The sequence below is a fragment of the Stegostoma tigrinum genome, chromosome 21, assembly GCF_030684315.1.
Source record: "Stegostoma tigrinum isolate sSteTig4 chromosome 21, sSteTig4.hap1, whole genome shotgun sequence".
Lineage (NCBI taxonomy): Eukaryota > Metazoa > Chordata > Chondrichthyes > Orectolobiformes > Stegostomatidae > Stegostoma > Stegostoma tigrinum.
The window spans coordinates 14,986,977-15,011,566 of record NC_081374.1 but is presented as its reverse complement, the minus strand read 5'-3'; the positions used below and the strand labels follow the sequence as shown (position 1 = coordinate 15,011,566).

General features: G+C 42.9%; 1 protein-coding gene across 6 annotated transcripts in view; it reads left to right on the top strand.

Annotated features, from left to right (window-relative positions):
* Positions 1-24,590, top strand: part of LOC125462795 (plasma membrane calcium-transporting ATPase 1-like) — a 235,750-nt gene that overhangs the window by 173,740 nt on the left and 37,420 nt on the right. For all 6 annotated transcript variants that reach the window (XM_048553178.2, XM_048553176.2, XM_048553177.2 and 3 more), the window contains 3 exons: positions 5,421-5,600; positions 11,062-11,149; positions 17,225-17,331. In XM_048553178.2, coding sequence (XP_048409135.1) covers positions 5,421-5,600; positions 11,062-11,149; positions 17,225-17,331 — 375 coding nt within the window. The remainder of the gene's footprint in view (positions 1-5,420; positions 5,601-11,061; positions 11,150-17,224; positions 17,332-24,590) is intronic.

The following is a 24,590-nucleotide window of genomic DNA, read 5'->3' as shown; positions in this document are numbered from 1 at the left end:
ACTAATAAAGTCAACACAGGTAGGAAAAAAATTGCCTTGAATGTCTAGAATTTAGTACTAACTGACATAGTTGACGTGACTTGGATAGACTCTTAAAAACATGAGGGAGAAAGAATTAGAAGGTTGCTTTCATAGGGTTAGATGATGGAGCATGGGAGATGGATTCTGTGGAACATTAACTGCGTGTGGACTAGTTGGACAAAATGCTCTATTTCTGTCGAGTGAAAACTATAAGGCTAAGAGTGCCACCTCAGTTAATGTTGCACTTCTGCCTGATGGATGTACAAAAGCTATTCTTGCCTTTGATCAATTCTCACACTTCTCCCTTGCACCACCGCATTGCAGGCCCAAAGCCAAATTTAACAATAGCCTTTAGGAAGCTCTGTCTTGCACAGGACACAATGGTAGGGAGGAAGAGGCTCCAGATATAACCCCATTTTGATGAAGGAGCTCAGTGCTGTATTGCCAAAGACTAGGCTGAAGCAATAGGGTTAGGGAGGGAGGACAAAGAGGGTGGCCATGGGTACCTGCATGGGCCCGAGCTATGCCTGCCTCTTTGTAGGTGATGTCGAACAATCCATCTTCCGTAGCTACACTGGCCCTAGACCCCACCTCTTCCACCACTATATTAATGACTGTATAGGCGACGCCTCGTGCTCCCATGAAGAGCTCGAACAGTTCATCCACTTCACCAACTCCTTCCGCCCCAACCTTAAGTTCACCTGGACCATCTCTGATACCCCTCTCTCCTTCCTGGAACGGTTCTGTTTCCATCTCTGGCAACCACCTGGAAACCGATATCCATTTCAAGCCCACCAACTCCCACAGCTACCTAGAATACACCTTGTCCCACCCACCTTCCTACAAAAATGCCATCCCTTATTCCCAATTCCTTTGCCTCCACTGCATCTGCTCCCAGGATGAGGCATTCCACTCCCGAATGTCTTAGATGTCCTCGTTTTTCAAGGACCATAACTCCTCCCCCCTCAGTGTTTGGGAATGCCCTCGACCGTGTCTTCCGTATTTCCTGCAACTGAGCCTTCACACCCCCTCCTCGCAATAGCAACCAAAACAAATCCCCCTCATCCTCACGTATCACCGCACCAACCTCCGGATCCAACACATCATCCTGCGACAGTTCCGCCATCTGCAATCCGACCCCACCACCAAAGACATTTTTCCCCTACACACCATTATCTGCTTTCCGGAAGGACGACTTTCTCTGTGACTCCCAAATCCGCTCCACACTCCCCTCCAACCCCACCACACCCGGCACTTTTCCCTGCAACCGCAGGAAGTGCTACACCACCCCCTCACCCCCATCCCAGGCCCCAAGAAGACTTTCCACATCAAGATGATGTTCACCTGCACATCTGCTAATGTGGTATACTGAATCCACTGTTCTTGTTGTGGCTTCCTCTATATCAGGGAAATCAAGCAGAGGCTTGGGGGGGCCACTTTGCACAACCTCTACCCTCGGTTCACACTAAACAACTGCACCTCCCAGTCGCGAACCACTTCAGCTCCCCCTCGCATTCCTCAGACGACACGTCCATATTGGACCTCCTGCAGTGTCACAACAGTGCTACCTGCAGGTTGTAGGAACAGCACCTCATATTTCGCTTGGGAACCCTGCAGTCCAATGATATCCATGTGGACTTCACAAGCTTCAAAATCTCCCCTCCCCTTACTGGATCCCAAAACCAGCCCAGCTTGTCCCCCCCCTCCCTAACTTGTCCTTCCTCCACCTATCCCCTCCTCCCACCTCAAACCCCACCCCCATCTCCTACCTACTATTCTCATCCCACCCCCTTGACCTGTCTGACCTCCCTGGACTGACCTATCCCCTCCCTAATCCCCACCTACACTCACCTTTACTGGTTCCATCCCCATGTCTTTGTCTTGTCTGTCTCCTCTCCACCTATCTTCTCCTATCTGCCTCCCGCCCCCCCCCCCTCCCTATTTATTTCAAAACCCCCTTCCCTTCTCCCATTTCTAAAGAAGGGTCTAGGCCCGAAACGTCAGCTTTCCTCAGCTGCCTTGCCTGCTGTGTTCATCCAGCTGTACACCTTGTTTCATCAGGGTTAGGGTTAGTTTAACTGTCTGAAGCTGGCTGAGTCAGTGATAAATCTTAGCCTCCTTCTGAAGCCCACAGTATTACAGGTACCAGATATCAGCCAATTCAGTTCACTCCATGCATCAAGAAACAAGGCACTTGATACTTAGACTATTGACCCTGACAGTATTACAGCAATAGACCTGAAGACTTGACTCACGTTAGCTGTGTGTCCCAACCAAACTGTTGCAGCACAGCTGCAAACTAGGCATTTGCCACACTATGGAATATTGCCCAGGTATGTCCTGTCCAAGAAAAGCCTGGAAAATATCCCATCCTGCCAATTAATTCCTCAACAGTCCACACTCTGCCATCTGAGAGTGACAGGGTTCCTTGAAAGAGCTATTGAGTGGCATTTGATCAGCTATAACCTGCTCAGTGATGCCCAGTTTGTATCCTGCCAGATTCACCAAGTCCCTGGCCCACTTCACAACCTTGATGAAGTATGAGCCAAAGGTGAAGTGAAGTGACTGTCCTTGCTATCATGGTTGCATTTGACAAACTGTTGCATGGAGGAGATTTAGCAAAACTGATTGGAGTCATACCTAGCAAAAACGAAGATGGTTGGTTGTTGGAGGTTAATCATCTTGGTGCTTCAGGATATTTACCAAAGGAGTTTCTCGCAGTAGTGTCATAGACCCAATCATCTTCATCTACTGAATCTGTGATGTGACGTCCATGGTCAGAAGTGGGATGGTCATTATTAGTTGCACAATGTCCAGCACCATTTACAACTTCTCAGATACTGAAGCCGTCTGTGTCTGTAAGAGTCAAGACCTGTACAATATCCAGGCTTGGGTTTGTATGTGGAAAGTATCAGATAATCAACTCCAACAAGAAGGATCTAACCATCTCCCCATGATAGTCAGTGGCATTACTGATGAATTTACAGCAGCACAGGGCCTTAGCGAGAACACACCTGGAGTTTTGAGCGCAACCCTCACTGAATGAAGCATGTACTAGCCATACAGGGAGGACAACAAAGCTTCACTAAACATTCCAAGCCTTTGTCATATGAGGAGAGGTTGAACCAACTGGGCCTGTATTCATTTATTTTAGAAGAATGAGAGGAGATTTCATCAGAGTAAATGGCATTCTGACAGGGTTGGGCGGTCTAGATCCAAAAGTGATGTTTTATTGTCTGGAGGATTTAAGAAAAAATCATAGTCTCAGATCATGGGATAGACCACGTCAGTCTTTGATGAGAAATGTCACAGGTTGGAATTGAAATTGAAAGCTTTAGAGACCTAATCACGAATGTATTTAAGACAGAAATAGATTTTCTAAAGGCTAGAAGTGTCCAAGGATATGGTATTGAGATGCGGGATCAGGCACAATCACGTCAAATGACAGATGGGCTGAATGGCCTGCTCCTTTTTATTTTTTACACTGTATCCCCCACTGACAACATTCTAGGGAGCTAACGTTGACCAGAAACTGAACTGGATCAGCCACATCAATAATGTGGCTACAAGAGCAAGTCAAGGCTAGGTAGCTCACTTTGTCTCCCCAGATCTGCCCAGTATCTCTTAACATACAGGTCAGTGGTGTCATGTAATACTGTGCATTTGCCTGGATGAGTGCAGATCCATCAACACTCAAAGCTCAGCACTGCTTAGGGGAAACAACCCGCTTTATTACTGTGCATCCATCAGCTTCAACATTTATTCTCTCCACCACTGCATTCTGCACCAATCATGGCAACCCCATGCAGCAACTCACCAAGAATTATTCCACAGCACCTACCAAACCCTGACCTTTACCACCTGCAAGCTCCCCTTCAACTCGTACATCATCCTAACTTAAAACTGTAACGCCACTTGTCACCAGGTCACAATCCTTCCTGATAGCACTGTGGGTGTCAATAAACCTCAGGGACTGCAGCAGTTCAAGAAGGCAGCTCAACACCATGTACTTCAGGACACTTAGGAAAGGCAATAAATCCTAGCTAATGACACTCTCATCCCATGAGTAAATTTAAGAAGAGTCACAAAACTGAGCTGTCCATTAGGGGATGAGGAAAATCATGTTGAATGCTATGAGGAATCCTGAGGAAAATATATACTGTCTAAGCTGGAAAAAAAAAAGTTATGTTTCAATTCTCAAGTTTACCATTTTGAGATTGATTTCTTTTGGACAAGTTTATTGAAATTGAGAACAAGTATAATTATGTGCTAGTGAAGTTGATAGCTCATGAATAATATGGAACAATGCAGTCTGTTTTAAATAATGTATAGCAGCAAATACCTGATATCGTCTAACAGCCTATTCCTATTTTAAATTCTTTGAAATCACATGCTGAACAACTTGTTCGCAGTACGCCTAGAGATGCTTATTATCTATAAATAAACAAGTCCTTTTCTGAAGAACCACAAACCATTCAGTTGATTCCATTTTTTTTGTGAAAATAATTACACCTCTGCCAGCTAATTTTATTGCTTGTGTTGAAAGGCTTTTATTATTCCATGTCAACTTACGTCAGTGTTTATTGCATTTAACCTGTTCCCGACTGTACATCCTGAGTGACCTCAGTATGGATTGTTAAACATATCACATCTACCCCCCCTTCCTTTCTACTTCCCAAATCTCCCCCACATATTTTAGTTGCCTCAATTTCTAAGGCTGAATCCAGAATCTGCCCCATTTTGCATCTTGAGAATAGTCTGACAGTAAATGTGTATCAAGTGTCAAGTTTTCATTCTTGATGCTCTACAATTTCTGTGACCCTTTTTTGTGTCAGAGCAGGACACAGTTAAATGTTCATTCTTTGATCCTTGTAAGAAATGCATAATAAATAATTTACTATTTAGTTTCCCCAGTTTTCTAAATGCCTGTTGTTTTTGTACGAGTAGAATCCAGTTTCACACAAATTTATTTTCTTGCGCTGCTTATGTTTCATCTGCTGTAACTGATCAAAAGAAAAGCTTTCACAATAGAGGCCTTCATTAATTCAGTATAAATACAGCCTATTGATACATTTTTAGAGAACTTTCAAGCATGTTTATAGAGGCTGTGATATTAAATGCTCAGATTCTTCTTTATTTTGATTTTAAAACTACAAATTCAGAACATAACTGATTTTGAGATTGAGCAATAATCAGAAAAGCATCCTAACTTCTAGAAAACGGTTACTACTACAGTGGTACAAGAATGAGATAATGGAAAGTAAGGAAATAAATTGCTGAGGGAAGCAATGAATTGTTGCTATTTGACTTGACTTTAGAAAGGAGAGGCACTGCAATAGATTACACTAGTAATTGGATTGTACCTAGTCACTGAGGTTGACTTTTTTTTCCTGTTGCAGGTTCCAGAAGCCATTCTGAAGTGTCAGCGAGCTGGTATAACTGTGCGAATGGTGACTGGAGACAATATTAATACCGCACGTGCCATTGCCACAAAGTGTGGCATCATTCATCCTGGAGAAGACTTTCTTTGTCTAGAAGGAAAAGAATTCAACCGGCTTATCCGCAATGAGAAGGGCGAGGTATAGCTGTCACCAATGATAAGATGCTGAATAACACATACAGTAGTGAGAGTTTACAGTGCAGAAACATCATACTCAAAGTGACCAAATATCCAAGAATAAAGCTGAAGATGATGTCAGACAACTCTGTCTTTGCTATGTTAAGCTCAGTCCAAAATTAAGCAAGTGAAATGTATTTCATCAACCAGCTGCCCTGCCACATATCTCCCATTTCCCCCACTCCTCTTCTAAATGCCCATACTGTCAACATTGATGTTAGCATTTTCTGCCCTGTAAGAGGTACATGAAAACTTCCGAACCGTTTCATTCTGGGCTTCCTCTTCCCTGTCAACAGAGTTCAGCTTGGAAACCCATCACAATGTTTCAGAGGCATGGACTGCATCTTAAAATTCTTAGTTTTGATTGATTCAAGGTGTATATTTTAAATTCCTAGCAGTCTAAGATTTAGAACTGACTCTGATTCTGACGTGTGAAGCAATACAGACTGCATCTTGCAGGCCTTTGTAATGTAAATACTTTACATGGCTCATTGAAGGATATTGCAAGGTTATTTTTTGTATGGGTTGTTCTGTGTTGTAAATATTAGGAAGTTATATTACTGGCAAAACAATGGAATGGTTTAAGGTATCTCTTCAAGTGTGCAATAGGTTGTAAGTATGCCAGTTAGGCCACTGCCTTTCTTCCTTTGGGGTGGGGTTGGTGTGATGAGATAAGTTGGATCTTGCCATTTTCCTTTGTGCAAATTTGTTTGTAATTAATCAGATTTGGAAATTTATTGCCAATTTTATAATACCTGGAGTCTTCAAACCATATGATAGTGTCAGTATTTCTCCAGGAATTGTCCTATACTCTTGTTCTTCAGAGTGCTGGCTTAAAGCAAGAACAGGGGAAAAATAAAGTTATTCGCTGCCTTACCACCCCATAGATTTTGATTTACAGTGATGGCTGTTCGATGCCTGCAGTGTCTCAAAAATAGAACCAAAATGAATCATCGCCCATCCTGTTTTTGGCATTGGTTGTGGGAGGAGACTATCCTTTCCATTCAAACAGATTTTTAACCTTCATGAAGGGCAATCCATTCAAAGCATCCATAGGATGCTAACTTGGACAGTACAGAGCTTGCTAGGTAGTGCACTGGAGAGTCAGTCTAGCTCTGAGAGAGACTATCACCTGCACGCAGTTGCTAGAAACTGAACCAAGATCATACTGTCAGGAACCAGTCTTGTTGTGGTAGGCTTGGTAATATCCAACTCGAGCAGCAACAAATAACAGGCTTTGTGCTGGAGCAATTTTGAAAGAACCCTAAAATTCCTACAGTATGAAAGCAGGCCATTTGGCCCATCAAGTCTACACCAACCCTCTGAAGAGCATCTCACACCCACCCCCACCCTATCTCTGTAATCTTGTATTTTCAATGGCTGACCCACCTAGCCTACACATGCTTACACGCCATGGGCAGTTTAGCATGGGCAGTCCACCTAACCTGCACGTCTTCGGACTGTGGGATAAACCAGAGTGCCTGGGGGAAACCGATGCAGACAGTTGCCCCAGGGTGGAATCAAACCCTGGGTCTGAGCCAACATGTAACTGCAAATAGTATAATTCTCAGCCACATTGTAACTGGCATTTCCTTGAAACAGATGGTCTCAATAGAAACGTTGGAAATTCACGTAATACTTGCACAATCCACCTTACAAGTTGAATTCTGGTGGCCTTCATCACATGCATCATAACAGCCAATCAGCCTGATATTAATGAATCATTAATTTTACAGTATTGGTGGCAGGCCGGTGTGAAGCAATTTAGCTTGTGCGTCAATATTTGCATCAGACTCTTCTTTCCCAAATTTCACAACAATGGACTGGAAACCTGAATAATCTTCATTCTAAATTACTATTACTCCTTGCCCTGTAGCAGTTCGCATTATACTCCTCTCATGTGCAAAAATTGTCAACAATGAAATCGGGAAAGTTTTTCTGAGGTACATGTGATATTCCAATCCCCTTATTATGACAAGTCTCCATCTTAATTACTAATGTGGCCTACCTAGACAGGAGAAAGCACTAGAGTACTTTCCTTTAATATGCAGCTTAGCTCCTGCTGGCACAGGAACTATGGCTTCACACCAAAAGATTCAAACCCAAACGTTACTGTGAGGCTTTCAAAGATCATACTCGGTTGAGGAAATGGAAACCGAGTTCTTTGTATGAATAAACATTTACCCAATTCATATTGAGGGATTGAAATGTGCATTATGTCTGGTAGATGATTATATCTGTTAGTTTCACTGCTCAAATTCCTGCCCATTGTCAATGTGTTTCGTTAATACTTGTTAAATGAAAAGATCTCTGTTCTTGTTAATGATTTACTCTGTTCACTCTAAACAGCAATCAATGGTGAACCCAGAACACAAGCCGTTAGGTCAGTTTTACATTGTGCTTACCAGTTATTGGAGCACGTGCTGACACAGAAAACGCAGACTCCACTGCAAAACAGTCTCATTTATAAGTGGTTTTGGGCACGTTAATTTTAATTTGATATAGCATGATCTTATGGTAGCAATTAGATTTGAAACCAAGCAATACATTACATGTGGCTATGGTTAGTTCTGGTAGCAGATCAAGCATGTAGCCTAGGGCTTCTGGGCCCTACTTGACTTTTAAGGTAGTACCAGGAGGCAGAGGTCTGTAAAATGGAGAGACATGTAATGCTGTATCTAGTCTCTTATTAGTACCCACTTAACCTTCCCTTGCCAGCTCTCTGACACCTGGTGAAAACACCTGCCCTTTTTGGTCAGGCACTTGCAAATGAGACAGTAAAGAAGGCCCTCCATAAGTCACCATAAGTTCTCCCTTTCGATTTTGAAATGTAGAAAGTGGAAGAGGCCACTTGGCAGTTTACCATTTGAGATCATGACTGAGCTTTACATTATTATCCACCTTAAATCCATTTCCCTTCTTAGCCTTGTCTAACAATAATCAACCGGTTATAACTTACGTCAGTGCCAAGTGATTATTTTGAAATTGGTTACTACTCAGTAAGTGGGAGAAAGGAAGAAATGTCTGACTTGATCACATAATCTCAATCCATCCTTAACCACCAAGCAGCGTGATCATTGGCCAGCAGCTCCTACCCTCACAGTGACCACATCCCTTACTTTCCTAACTGCCTGCTGTTCTTCCAAATCACAGGCTAGTCCTGTTGCACATTTGGCAAGGGAGAGAACCGGCTTGTGATTGCAGAAGCAGCTGTTCACCAATTCCATTCATCCAATTTTATGGATGTGACTTCTCTCTCATAGGTTGCCCCCATGATTGAATTTTCTTAGGGTTTCTAGAGGCCACTTTGCCCATCATTCCTGTGTGCTTTTGACAACCTTTCAATTGTACCACGGCATATAGGCATAGGTGTTCCAACTGAAGTACATTTCAGCAAAGAAATCATGCCTTACCTTGGATTTTGCCGAAAGGCATTCTTTCAGCACCAGTGGTCTTGCAGGCTGGGTGCATAAGACCACGTTTAACCACCTGATGGTGTGCCCCATTGTCAACGAGGCTCATGTATTTTGCTTTTGTTCCTTTCTAATTCTCTTGAATGCAACTCAGCGTGATTGAGCCAGGTATAAGCTGTTACAGGAATTTATTTGTAGCAAGTAAATATTTTGTGATGGAAATGCAGTATTGGGCTCCTGCTACACTACATTCCTGTTGAAATGATATAATTATTTTAGTGTTGTTGCACATAGAATAAATGTGACTTACAAAGAGATGACCCCTTGGAAGCTCCAGAGTATGAATTCTCCTCTCGAGGATGGTAGAACTAGGCTGAGCCTGAGGAGAATCATTGACAAATGATCCATTTCAAAACAAACTGAGGGAGGAGACTTTCTATTCACCTTACTATCCTGTCTGTACATTAAAGTTTTTGATCCAAAAATGAATGTGTGATCATCTACAGATTTTTCTTCATTTACATGAACCCACAGAGCTTTCATTCATAGCTCCTGCATAAAGCAGGTACTAGACTGTGCCCAAATCTGTCTGCATAAAGTACATCAGTAATGCCATTGGAAAAACACACACTGCATGTGACTGGTATTTCTTACCACTTTGTTTCCTCTTGGCTCGAGTGCAATGTTTGAACTATTAAACATAGCTTTGAATGGCTGGAGTGCGTGATCTAGTTATTTGCTACATTCTAAATGAAGTCCCTTTAAGACTGAAAATGACCCACATTTAATAAGTTAGGTCCCTCCATCTATCACTTGTACTGTTTCCCTGAGTAATCTAGCCCTTCATTTTGATGACTTGAAAGTATTGGAGAGCAGATATATACAATATCATGAAAGATTACATAATGCTGCATGTTGACTCACTTCAGTGGATTGTAATACTGTGAAGCCATTTAGTGTGGCGCTGTACCTGCAAATATCAAGTCTTTGGATCTGAATGCCCCAACCCTTCAGCTAAGATATTATCGATGCTTGTCTTCCCTGCAGCAATGACCTTTTTGACACGTTCCACTGCTTGGGTTGCTCATCTGTGCCATTACCTGGCTGGCGCAAACCCTTTTAAGTAACTCCTTCAGTTGATTTCGACATAGCTGATGATAAGAGTTTGATTGACAGCATATGCCCTGAAATGCTCACTTGCACATTTGTACTGGTACATCTTTCACCCAGATGAGGAATTGAAGGTAGTGCATGTTCTTGAAGTGAAAAATCCACCCTTAGTTTTTAATGGGCTTGGGGGGTGTGTTTAAATATTCCTAATGTGTTAGTTTCTATTTCCCTTCTGTAAGTGAGTGAACTTCCAGTCAGTGGTGTTCCTGATACCTAGAGCATTTGCTTAAATTAAGGTAACCTAGTAAACGATAACACATCCTACTTCAACTTATGCAGGTGGAAAATTTAGGTAAATGCATGTTCAAGTGATAGTTTCCCTATTGCTTGGTCATGGCATCTTGATGCATTTGTGCTGAAAGCTGCTTTTAGCGTTATGCTGGAAACATGCTTCCACTACCTGGAAGCATTGAAGGAATGCATCAAAACTTTGTGTCTACTGTCCTTTAAAGTGTAGTTTCACTTTCACTTGCAAAGGTTTTTGTCTGTTTTTGTTCTGTTTAAGTGGTGAGATTCTTTTCTGTACGTATGTGTGTAATTCCAAATTTTTTCAACCCAAGACTTTGTGTTAGTTTCCAAAAGCAGCAAAACCCTTTCCAGAACAATTTCTGTACCAACACAAGTGGGAGCACAAATGGCGATATGTCTTTTGTGGTGTTTAACTACTTAAATGATGGAATACAGTATTAAGTATGTAGTCTTTCTTAGCTTATGAATCTTTTGGATGCTTCAGACAGCTGGTTGGGAAACTTGTATACCGTCGTTTAGCATTCTGTCTTTATAATTCTGGCATCAATTATTACCAAGAAATTTCATTATATAATGTTTTTATTTTCTAAGGTTGAACAAGAACGCCTTGATAAAGTTTGGCCAAGTCTCCGAGTACTTGCACGATCATCCCCAACAGATAAACACACACTAGTGAAAGGTATCTGAATGAAGTTTTATTCCGTAAGACAGTTGCACTGTTCCCTACTGGTATACTATAAAACTGGATTTAGCCTGCAAATATTGCCTATTCTTGATTTTTGGAGTAATTTTATTGGGGGGAGGGGGTAAGGATGATTTGCATTGTTTTCAATGTATCCACAATGTTACAGATCAGTAGGAAGTGGAAATGAGGATGGAGAGTTGAACATTAATACAAATTTATATCCATGAAATTGCATTTGAGAAATCTGATTCATTGGAATAAAGCTGCATGAAGTGTTTTGTATCTGTAGTTGTCCATAATTCAGATACAAACTGCAAAATGTGTTGTGCTGTCCTTTTCTTTAAAAAAGTCAATGATATGCAAATATCAGTTAATTGAAAAGACCGTTCTTTAAAAAATGCACAACTCTGGAGGTACAGCAATCTGCACAAAGAAAAACAAATGAAATATGATGTGAAACCTCAAACCTGCAGTGCTGAAACTGGCCTATTTTATTCCAGATAGGTGGAGAGGCACCTTTCTAACTCAATTAAGATCAGAGATAATGGGAACTGCAGATGCTGGAGAATCCAAAATAACAAAGTATGGGGCTAGATGAACACAGGCCAAGCAGCAAGAAGGGTGGCACGGTGACTCAGTGGCTAGCACTGCAGCCTCACAGCACCAGGGACCCGGGTTCAATTCCAGCCTCTGGCGACTGTCTGTGTGGAGTTTGCACATTCTCCCTGTGTCTGTGTGGGTTTCCTCCGGGTGCTCCGCTTTCCTCCCACAGTCCAAAGATGTGCAGGCTAGGTGAATCGGCCATGCTAAATTGCCCCTAGTGTTCAGGGATGTGTGGGTTATAGGGGGATGGATCTGGGTGGGATGCTTCAAGGGGTGGTGTGGACTTCTTGGGCCGAAGGGCCTGTTTCCACACTGTAGGGAATCTAATCTTTTTTAAAAAAAGGGTCTAGGCCCGAAACGTCAGCTTTTGTGCTCCTAAGATGCTGCTTGGCCTGCTGTGTTCATCCAGCCCCACATCTTGTTAACTTCCTAACTCCATTAAGTTGATTTTGATTTGTGATAGTTTTGAAAGGGGTATTTCTGTCAACTGATTGCAACCATTGAGCCATTATTGCTCAAGCTATTTTGAAATACTTGGCCCCCCTATATGTAAATGGGATGGGGGAGCAGAAACATACATAAGCGTACTTCTGGGTAACTAATGAGGGTAAATTTATTATTAATAAATGAGTTGAGTTCCTTTAACTGCTTACAGTTCATTTTGTGTGTGCGTGAGCGCATGTGTGTCTGGGGGAGGGTGCCAGTTCTCATCAAGGTTACATACCAAATTCAAGATTATCTGTGTACCTGAGGAAAAGGCATCTTTCAGTATGAAACTGTCGGAATAGTCTTTGCTGAAGTTAACTTGTCAGCCCTGAATGCATTGCATCCAGATGCCATGATTTGCAAATGGTATACGGACTGAATTTTTCAATTTCAAAGCAAGCAAAGTTACAGGGAGCTTCATACTGCCACATGGTGTCTTCCCTCAAGTCTGTTTTTTTTCTAATTAAGTGTCTAAAGAGCTTCTTACTGCCCAAATGGGAAGCAGAAGCGCAGCTATGTTAATTAATGGCTTCAATCATTTGCAAAATAGATCCTCAGTGCTGAAAAATCAACAATTTGATATTATTTTCTACCATTTGTTTTGAATTATTGATAAGGCAATACCAGACTTGGGAAGTTTCTGCCCTTAAAGTAGTGGATGTGCAAAAAACCATGTTATTGCAAATAATTTATGATGCTTGATGACCAAAAGCACTTCAGTACTTGCGTCTCAGTTCAATTTTCTTTCCCTTGGAACAAAAGGATGTTTGGTTTCTCTTTGTGATTTTGCAAGTTAATGCACAATGTCAGAGATTTGATTCTCTACCTCTCCTCAGTTATACTATTGCAGTCTATCCAGTATTAGGGACACGTAGGTTTTTGTGAGGATGTTACTGATAAAGGAGAATTGAAGGATAATGTATACTTGGATTTTCAGAAGGCTTTTGATAAAGTCCCCACAGAAGGTTAGCTAGCAAAACTTTGAAGTACATAGAGTATGAGATAACGTACTATGATTGAATAAGGGTTGGCTAACAAACATAAAACACAAGGTGAGCATAAATAGGTCATTCTCCTGATCTCAGACTGTGTCTCGAGACTTACTGAAACGATCTGTACTTGGGCCTTAGCTGTTCATAGTTTATGTCAGTGATTTGGATGTGGAGAACAAACGTAATATTGCTAAATTTGCAAATGTTACAAAGCCAAGCAGGAATGTGCATGGCAGGAAGATGTAAAGATATTTCACGAGGATCAGGACAGCCCTGGTGAGTGGGCGAGAACATGGCAGATGTAATATAACGTGGAAAAATGTCACCAACTTGGGAGGTGAAACAGATGCAGTGCATTTCTTAAATAGTGAGAGGTTAAGTTTGGATATGTGAAAGGGATTAGGTATCCTTGTCAATAAGTCTCTGAAGGCTAACAAGCTATTCAGAAAGCTAATGGAGCATTAGGCTTTATTGCAAGAGGTTTTGAGTACAGGAATAATGAAGCCTTACTTTGTAGGAACTTGGATAGACCACACCTGATGTAGGGTGTGCCTTTTTGGTCTCCTTAATTCAGGAAGGATATTATTTCCTTAGAGCGAGTGCAGCAAAGATTCACTGGACTTGTTCGCAGGATGGCAGGACTGTCCAATAAAGAGCAGACTGTGCAAACTGGGCTTGTGTTCTCTCGAGTTTCAAAGAAAGAGAAATGATTGTTGAAAACTACGAAATACTGAAAAAGATGGATGAGGTTGTAGGTGCCTGTCTATAACCAGAAGGCACAATTTAGAAATGAAGGGTTGCCATTTAATACTGAAGTGAAGAGATTTGGTTTTTATTGAGAAAGTGATAAATCTTTGGAATTCTCTACCCCAAAATGCTGTGGAAACTCAGTCTGAATATATTTATAGCCTAGGTTGATTAGATTTCAGATTGTCCAAATAACTGGTACACCATTGGTAATCAGTCATGGTCATGTTGAATGGCAGAGCCATCTTGACGTGCTGAATGGTCTACTCCTGCACCTGTGTTCCCCTGTATAGTTGTTTATTACTTCCAAGGACAGCAGACTATGACTGGTCACTTAATCGATTGCACTTCAGTAACTAGTACTTTGAAGAAACTTGGGTTGTTCTCACTGGAGCGACAGAGGTTGAGGGATGACCTGATAGAGGCCTACAAGGTTATGAAGGGCATGGACAGATTGGACAGTCAGAAGCTTTTTCCCAGGGTGGAAGAGTCAGTTACTAGGGGGCATATGTTCAAGGGGCAAGGTTTAAAGGTGATGTACGAGGCAGGTTTTTTACACAGGCTGGTGGGTGCCTGGAACTCACTGCTGGGGGAGGTAGTGGAAGCAGATACGATAGTGACTTTTAAAGGGTGTCTTGACAAATCCATGAATAGGATGGGAGTAGAGGGATAATGGTCCTGGGAAGGGCAGAGGGTTTTAGTTGTGACAGGCAGCATGTCATTGCAGGCTTACAGGACTGAAGGGCCTGTTCCTGTGCAGTAATTTTCTTTGTTCGTAGTATTGAAGACCATAATGAAAGTGACTGTCAAGGGCCACAAAAGTAAAAGTTAAGCATTGCAGTGTAAGGCTTCACCAGTGCCTATGGAGCTGTAGTCCAGAATTATTGGAGAGAATGTTTTTTTCAAGAAAAACCAATTTCCAAAATAACTTTAAGACTTTAGGCTGATTCTTGCTTTGGTTTCCCCCACCCAACCACCCTCTCCTCCATAGCAAAAGCAAAACTTTGTAGAGAAAAGTCTAATTTGAAGTCTTTCTTTTTTTAGACTGACGTGACATTAATTTTGATGTACTGACAGAAAATATCTTTCTGTGATAATGGGAACTGCAGATGCTGGAGAATCCAAGATAATAAAGTGTGAAGCTGGATGAACACAGCAGGCCAAGCAGCATCTCCGGAGCGCACAAGCTGACGTTTTGGGCCTAGACCCTTCTTCAGAGAGGGGGATGGGGTGAGGGTTCTGGAATAAATAGGGAGAGAGGGGGAGGCGGACCAAAGATGGAGAGAAAAGAAGATAGGTGGAGAGGAGTGTGTAGGTGGGGAGGTAGGGAGGGGATAGGTCAGTCCAGGGAAGACGGACAGGTCAAGGAGGTGGGATGAGTTTAGTAGATAGGAGATGGAAGTGCGGCTTGGGCTGGGAGGAGGGGATGGGTGAGAGGAAGATCAGGTTAGGGAGGCGGAAACAGGCTGGGCTGGTTTTGAGATGCGGTGGGGGAAGGGGAAATTTTGAAGCTGGTGAAGTCCACATTGATACCATTGGGCTGCAGGGTTCCCAAGCGGAATATGAGTTGCTGTTCCTGCAACCTTCGGGTGGCATCATTGTGGCACTGCAGGAGGCCCATGATGGACATGTCATCTAAAGAATGGGAGGGGGAGTGGAAATGGTTCGCGACTGGGAGGTGCAATTGTTTATTGTGAACCGAGTGGAGGTGTTCTGCAAAGCGGTCCCCAAGCCTCCGCTTGGTTTCCCCAATGTAGAGGAAGCCACACCGGGTACAATGGATACAGTATACCACATTAGCAGATGTGCAGGTGAACCTCTGCTTAATATGGAAAGTCATCTTGGGGCCTGGGATAGGGGTGAGGGAGGAGGTGTGGGTCAAGTGTAGCACTTCTTGCAGTTGCAGGGGAAGGTGCCGAGTGTGGTGGGGTTGGAGGGCAGTGTGGAGTGAACAAGGGAGTCACGGAGAGAGTGGTCTCTCGGAAAGCAGACGAGGGTGGTGATGGAAAAATGTCTTGGGTGGTGGGGTCGGATTGTAGATGGCAGAAGTGTCGGAGGATGATGTATTGTATCCGGAGGTTGGTGGGGTAATGTGTGAGAGAATGAGGGGGATCCTCTTTGGGCGGTTGTGGCGGGGGCGGGGTGTGAATGATGTTTTGCGGGAGACGTGGTCAAGGGCGTTCTCGACCACTGTGGAGGGGAAAGTTGCGGTCCTTGAAGAAGCTGGACATCTGGGATGTGCCGGAGTGGAATGCCTCATCGTGGGAGCAGATGCGGCGGAGGCAGAGGAATTGGAATAGGGGATGGAATTTTTGCAGGAGGGTGGGTGGGAGGAGGTGTGTTCTAGGTAGCTGTGGGAGTCGGTGGGCTTGAAATGGACATCAGTTACAAGCTGGTTGCCTGAGATGGAGACAGAGAGGTCCAGGAAGGTGAGGGATGTGTTGGAGATGGCCCAGGTGAACTTGAGGTTGGGGTGGAAGGTGTTGAAGTGGATGAACTGTTCGAGCTCCTCTGGGGAGCAAGAGGCGGCGCCGATACAGTCATCAATGTAACAGAGGAAGAGGTGGGATTTGGGGCCTGTGTAAGTGCGGAAGAGGGACTGTTCCACGTTACCTACAAAGAGGCAGGCATAGCTGGGGCCTATGCGGGTGCCCATGGCCACCCCCTTTGTCTGTAGGAAGTGGGAGGAATCAAAAGAGAAGTTGTTGAGGATGAGGACGAGTTCGGCTAGGCGGAGGGGGACTGGTCAGGCCTGCGGGACTGGAAGAAGCGGAGGGCCTTGTGGCCATCTGCATGAGGGATACAGGTGTATAGGGACTGGACGTCCGTGGTGAAAATGAGGTGTTGGGGGCCAGGAAATTGGAATTCTCCATCTTCGGTCCGCCTCCCCCGCTCCCTATTTATTCCAGAACCCTCACCCCATCCCCCTCTCTGATGAAGGGTCTAGGCCCCAAACGTCAGCTTTTGTGCTCCTGAGATGCTGCTTGGCCTGCTGTGTTCATCCAGCTCCACACTTTATTACATTATATTCTAAGAGTATCTAGAACACAATTTAATGGTAACATAGACAATGCAATTGCTTGAAAACAAATATTGCATTATTTATTATTGGATAATAACTTGGAGATGCTTTTGCTGACTACAGGTAAAATAGTGAAGAAATACAACACCTCTGGTACTGTTTCCACTTAAAGAACTGTACATTGCATGGTCTCAATTGAACTTGATTTTCTTTGAACAGGTATCATTGACAGCACAATTGGAGAGATGCGGCAAGTGGTGGCTGTGACTGGGGATGGGACAAATGATGGTCCAGCGCTGAAGAAGGCTGATGTCGGCTTTGCTATGGTACTCTGATTTTCCTTTAATCTTGAGTCACTAAGTTATGGCTGATGTTCATGGAATACATTGTTAAATTGGGAATTGTCTGCCTGGCTCAGTGGCTGCGCCATTGCCTCTGATTCAAATGATGTTAGTTTGACATCACAGACAAGATATTGGAGCACATTCTCAAACTGCAATGTAGCAGTGAAGTGGAGTGGAGTGGTGGGGGCGGGGTGTGCATTGTTGGGAAAATGGCCTTTGAATTGAAATGTAAATCTGATTATCAGTTTGCCCAAACACTTTGACAGTGTCATGGAATCATTCAGTATGGAAGAAACCATTCGACCCATTGTCTGTTCCACTGAAAATACTGCACCTATACGAGTCTCACTTTACTGCTCTAGGCCCATAATCTTGAATGTTATGACCCTTCGAGTGCTCATCCAAGCGCCTTTTTTAAAAGACTGAGATTTTCTGCCTCAGTAGTACATTTCAGACCCCGACCACACTCTTGAGGAAATAAAACTTTCCCCTAATCTCCTCTGAACCTCCTGCCTTCCACTTTAAAATTATGCCCCCTCATTATTCACCTTTCAGATAACTGTTTTCTATTCACCCTGTTCATGCTCCTTAAGCTTGTGCACCTCTATCAGGTACCCCTCAAATATCTGTACACCAAAGAATCTCACCCCGAGTTAATTTCAGCTATGAGGAGAAGCTGGATATTCTATCCCAGAGAATCACCTTTGAACTTCTCGTCCAGTGCAATCACATCTTTTCTTTCCAATAGACAGACACCTTTTGTACTCTTCACTGAGTCCTATTAAAAGGTAGGTTGCTGCTGTGTTCCTTGCAATTGCATAAACTGGAGCTGCCTCCCATAGATAAGGTCAAGTGTCTGGTTCCTATTGTGCAACAAAGAACAGTACAGCACAGAATCAAGTCCTAGAAAGCCTTTCTAAACTAAAACCTTTTAGCCTGTACATGGTCCGTATCTCTCTACCTAACTATTCATGTATCTATCAAGATGCATCTTAAACATTGTCGTGTTTATCTGCTTCTACCACCTTGACTGGCAGCGTTGTCCAGGCATTTGCCACCCTCTGTATCAGGGGTTTGGTGGGGGGGATTGGTGCGCAAGTGATTGGACACATTACTCTACTCTCCTTTTAAACTCTCTCTTCCACACTTCTTCACTCCCCCCCCCCCAATTACATTAAACCAATGTCCCCTAGTAATTGACATTTCTACCCTGGGGAAAAAGATTCCAACTATCCATTCTATCCATACCTGTTATAATTTTGTAAACTTCTGTCAGGTCGCCTCTCGGCCTCTGATGCTGAAGTGAAAACAAACCAAATTTTGCCGATCTATTCGTTTGCTTTTCAACATTGCACCACTATCTGGAGTTACTGTTGTAACAGTGAGCAAAATCGTATCCTCCACTTTTGGACTAAAATAGCAATCCACTGCATAGGAGCTACCTGAACATCTTGTGGCTTTTGTGAACTTACAGATGCGTTTCTAGGATACACCCAACTTCATTTACCACTGACCATGCAATATATTTAAGTAAACAAAACATTTCAGTCACTAAATTCAGAACAGTTAAAAAGATATCAGATTTGCATGATTTTGCAGTAAGTTTTAATGTTCAGTGGCTATGGTGTTTTTGTACCTAAAAGCATTAAAACGGACTGAAGGTGGCATTTTTCAAACAAACATTGCCCTTAAGTTAATTCCTGTCAGTTCTTCCAAAAAAAAATTGGCAATAGGTGCCCTGTTTGATCAAGTTTGGAAAAGGTTAACCGTAGTGTGGAGTATCTGTCAGTTGACTATCAAAGCAATTTTGTCCTTCAAAAGCACTGTGAAGTTCACCTTCAAATTTGGCTGAGCAAAAGTTACTTATTCTGAAATTTAAAGTAGCATGACATCAGTCTGGGATTCCACTAGTATCTAGAACACTACTTTAATGCTCCCATTTCTTGGCGGAGTGAAAGTCGACATGGGTGTCCTTTTTAATTATTGGTCTGTTTGCCTAGGTGCTGATTCTATTGTTCCGTCTCAACCTAACAAATTTACAGGGAATGAGCACAAACAAAGTGTCACAATATCTCATGATATTTTGCTGAACTAAATTGTTCTAATTAGCTAGTCCTCTTTGAGTTCCACTGTTGAGATTTAATTATTGCTTCATATAGTTTGAACTGCAGATTTTATTTGGAGCTTATGACAATACTCTCATTGAATTAGGTGTAGATTTATCAGTAAGAATCTTCATTGCTATTTAAAATTTGGATAGAATGCAAACAAAATATATTCAAGTTTTTGAGAAGAATGGCTGATTGTGTAGTGAAGTTTTCTCAACTGACCATTCAGCAAACATGACTATAATATAATTCCTACTAACAATTTCCAGACAATGGCCATCTCGAAAAAGAGAGAAGCTTACCTTCTCCCTTTAACATACAATGGCATTAACATCACAGAAATCCCCACTAAACATCTTGACCAAACATTGAATTGGAGTATTCATACAAGCACTGTGACCACAAAAACAGAGGCTATGAATCCTAGAGATAATGGGAACTGCAGATGCTGGCGAGTCCGAGATGACAAAGTGTGGAGCTGGATGAACGCAGCAGGCCAAGCAGCATCTTAGGAGCACAAAAGTTGATGTTTCGGGCCTAGACCCTTTCCTGCTCCTAAGATGCTGCCTAGCCTGCTGTGTTCATCCAGCACCACACCTTGTTACCTCGGCTACGAATCCTAGACTGAGGAACTACATGCTGATTCTCCAAGGCCTGTCCACCATCTACAGTCAGAAGTCTGATTGAGCCAAATGGAGCATATTCGATGTGCGCAAATCCAGCCACAAGAAGGAAACTCAACACTATCCAAGCTAAAGCGACACACTTGATCAGCACCCCAGCAGTGTATATCATCTACAAAATCCACTACAATAACTGGACCAGGCTAGTATGCATTATGTTTCTAACCCATCCCTCCTCCACTTAGAAAGACAAGGTCTGCGATTCATGGAAAAAGTACCTGCAAGTTTCCCTCCAATTCTCACACGTCTGTGACTTGGAAATATGTTGCGGCTCCTTCCCTGAGGCTGGGTCAGAATCCTGGAACTCCTTCCTTAATAGCATGGACAACAGCTGTTTGAAAGGAAGATGTTTTATCAGCACCATGACAAATGTGATTAGGGCAATTAGTGCAGGCCTTGCTGGCAACATTCAGATCCTTTTGAAATTTTTTTTGGAAAATCATCTTTTTTAAAAAATAAATTTTGAGAGTAAGCTGGTTTTACTGAACATGTGATCAATGTAGGAGGCACGAATAATCTTTTCCAAAGTTTTGCGTGACGTTCAAAGTCATTTTAAAACATATTTGATAAGTTCCTGGTTTGTATAACTTCCTACAGACTCAGAGCTGAGGCACTAATGCAAATGAGTTTTGAGGAAAAACTGTTCACAATCAGAAATAAATATTCCACTGAATCGTGTCAAAGGTTGCGGCAAAATGTGAAATTTTGGACTGTGTAATCAGCTGCTGAACTATAAAAGGTCACAGCTTTTACCATAAATTAGTGCAGATGCTAATAATTCAGGGAAACTAAAATTTAAGCAACTGTCTTTCTGGAGTTTCTACAGAGTTTTTTTTAAAAGAACAGGATTGCTTTGAGGGAAAACCTGTACAGTTATGTCCTTATGTGCCTATTTATGGGAGGTTTGTCAACATTGTTGGTGACACAAAGAAAATTATTCTACGGTCTCTAAAGCTATTGGTGAGTTTTGGTACAATTCATCATGAAAGGCGATTTGTATCAATATCCTGGGCTATCCTAAGACCACAAATCCCTTCTATGGTCCACATTTATGTTTAAGTTTCAAAATAAATGCAACGGATGTTGTTCCTTTTCCTTTACTTTAAGGAACCAATCTGTTTCCGTATTCATTATTTTGTTTCCAATCTCACCAATTAAGGTGAAAACCTTCATGAATAATAATTTCACAGGCCACTTTTGAATTCATCAAATCTGTCACATTGAGGCAGGAACTAGAATAAGAACAATATGCTGAAGGATCTAGGCTCAAAACGTCAGCTTTACTGCTCCTGAGATGCTGCTTGGCCTGCTGTGTTCATCCAGCTCCACACCTTATTATCTGCTGAAGAAATTCATTAGGTCTGGCAGCCTGTAAGGAGAGAGAAGCAAAGGTAATATTTCACATCCGGTATGATTCCCCTTCAGAATTAATGGGGACTAGAAAGGTGCTGCCGTTGAAGCATTGGACAGCGCAGTGGCTCAGTGGTTAGCACTGCTGCCCCTCTATACCAGTGACCTGGGTTCAATGCCAGCCTTGGGTGACTGTCTGTGTAGAGTTTGTACATTCTCCTCCTATCTGCATGGGTTTCCTCTGGGTGCTCCGGTTTCCTCCCAAGTCCAAAGATGTGCAGGCCGGATGGATTGGCCATGTTAAATTGCGTGTAGTGTTCTAGGAATGTGCAGACTAGGTGGATAAACCATGATTAATGCTGTTACAAGGATAGGGTTGGGGGCTGGGTCTCGGTGAGATTCTCTTCAGAGGGTCAATGCAGAGTTGATGAGTCAAATGGCCTCTTTCCACTCTGTAGGGATTCTCTTCTTATGTAGAAGAGCAGGAAGGAGATGCAAGTAGAACAGATGGTTAAAAATGTCCCAGAGCAAAAGGTGAAAAGGGTGCTAATGATAGCAGTAATGTAGGGATAGAGCTGAAGAGTAGATGTTAATAGCAGAAAACTGATTACATCCACTGAGAGAAAATCCATGTAACCAAGAACTGAGGGAAGGGAATAAGCAAAATGGTTTGAAGTTGTTGAACTCAGCGTTGAATCCTGAAAGCAACACCGTGCCGAAACAGAAAAAGATGTGCTGATCCTCCCGTTCACTTTGGGCTTTGCTGCAGCTGTGCAGGCGGTCAGAAGTAAAAACTGAAATGCTGCAAATCAGAAATTGCTGGAAAAACTCAGCAGGTCTGGCAGCATCTGTGGAGAGAAACATTTCGAGCCCAGTGACCCCTTCTTCAGAAGGAGGTCAGAAGTGTTGGATCCGAGAGGCAGTATTGTGCATTCAAATGGAAAGCGATTAGTAATGAGGGTCATTGCTTAAGAGGGTAGAGATGTTCTGTAGAACAGCCACTCAGTCTTGCATTTGGTCTTGCAATTACTGGGGGAGAAACCGGGCACCTGGAGGAAGCCCACACAGACATGGGGAGAAAGTGCAAAAGTCCACACAGACAGTCGCCTGAGGCTGCAATAGACCCTTGGTCTCCAGCACTGCGAGGTGGTAGCAGCAGTAACCACTGAGCCACCATGCCACCCCACCCTGATGGAAATGTCCCATATAACTGCAGAAAGTATAATACTTACCACTTCCCTTTCGCAAAGTTCAAGGTCCCAAGCTCACTTTGCAGCTGAAGCAGCAATTATCAGGCCTATCATATTCATTGCTTAAAATTCACCCTCCAAAGATGTGCAGGTTAGGTAGATTGGCCATGGGAAATACAGGGTTAGAGATACGGGACGGGAGTGGGTCTAAGTGGGTCAGAGAGTTGACTTGGACTTGATGGGCAAAATGGCCTGCTTCCACACTAAGTATTCTATGGTTCGATGTGTGTTGATAGTGAACAGCTGGGGGTACAGTACCTCCTCTCCCCTCAGGAACTTTACAGCCTTTAGGATACAATATTGTGTTCAAAAAGCTCCAACCATTTTTAATCAGCCCTCCCCATGTCTAGATTGCGTAGAGTTGTCCTACTTTCTGTTGTTTAACACTTAGAGTCATAGTTATACACTTGCAATTAACACCTCCTGTCCATCTAAATCTTTTCTCTGAGCATTAGCACTGACTTTGCCTTTCGCTGTTGAGTACCATCTGTTCGATTTTTCTCATTCCCCACCCCACCCCAAACGTTCCCACTGCACTTTTTGAGCCCACTTTAGTTTCCAAGGAGTAATATTGGATACAAAATATTAACTCCAAGTCTGTCAATCCTTACAGTGCGGAAGGAGGCCATTCAGTCTGTTATGCCCTCACCAGCTCTTCAAACCACCATCACCACCTGGTACCAATCTCATACCTTACACCACATACTCATGCACCCCATTTCTGTCTAAATAATGATCCAGTGCTCTCTTAAATGTCTTAATTGAGTCCTATGTATTCACTGTGAAGAAGTTCTTTTTTCTCACGTACTCTTGTTTCTTCTGCACATCCCTTTAAACTTTATGCTCTCTCTTTGATTTATTATTTGTCATATTTGTTTTGCATGCAGTACAGGCAGGTCATGCCATACAGAGCGCATAGGGGTGATAGAACAGAGCATGAAATAATGTGTTAGGGCTGCAGAAAAGGTGCATAAAGAGTAAGGTCACCTTTAAATTTGAAATTTGAGATGTCCATCAGAAATCTAATAACAGCAAGAAAGAAGCTGTTCTTTCACCTGTTGGTATGTGTGTTTAAACTTTTGTACCTTTTGCCCAATGGAAGAGGTTGGTAGAGGTTATAACCAGAGTGGGAGGGGTCTTTGATGTTTGTTGCATTTCCGCGGCAACAGGCAGGAGGTGGATTCAGTTGATGGAGCGTTGACTTGTGTGATGGACTGGACTGTGTTCATAACTCTGCACTTTCTTACTGACCTAGGCAGATCAGTTGCCATACAAAGCGGTGAAGTATCCCAATAGATTGCTTCCTGTGGTGCTTCCATAAAAATTGGTAAGAGTCTTGATGGATATGCCGAATTTCCTTAGCCTCCTGAAGAAGTAGAGGTGTTGTGCTTTCTTGAACATCGCATCAATGCGGGTGGACCAGGACAAATGGTTGGTGATCATGATTCTGAGGACCTTGCCACTCTCAACTATGTCACCCTCACTCCGTTGATGTAGGTAGGGCTGTGCCCTCCTTGCTTCCTGAAATCATTGACCAGCTGTCATGTGGACTGTTTGAGGACGCTGGGACTATACTCGTTCGAGTTTAGAAGGAAGAGGGGAAGTCTAATTGAAACTTTCAGAATACGGAATGGCCTGGACAAAATGGATGTTGGAAAGATGCTTTCGTTGGTAGGAGACTCTAGGATATGAGGGCACAGCCATAGAGTGAAGGGAAGGTCTTTTAGAACAGAGATAAGGAGAAACTTTTTCAGCCAGACTGGTGACTTTATGGAATTCACTGCCACTGAACACTGTGGAGGCCAGGTCAGTGAGTACATCCAAGACTAAGATAGATAGATAGGCCAAAG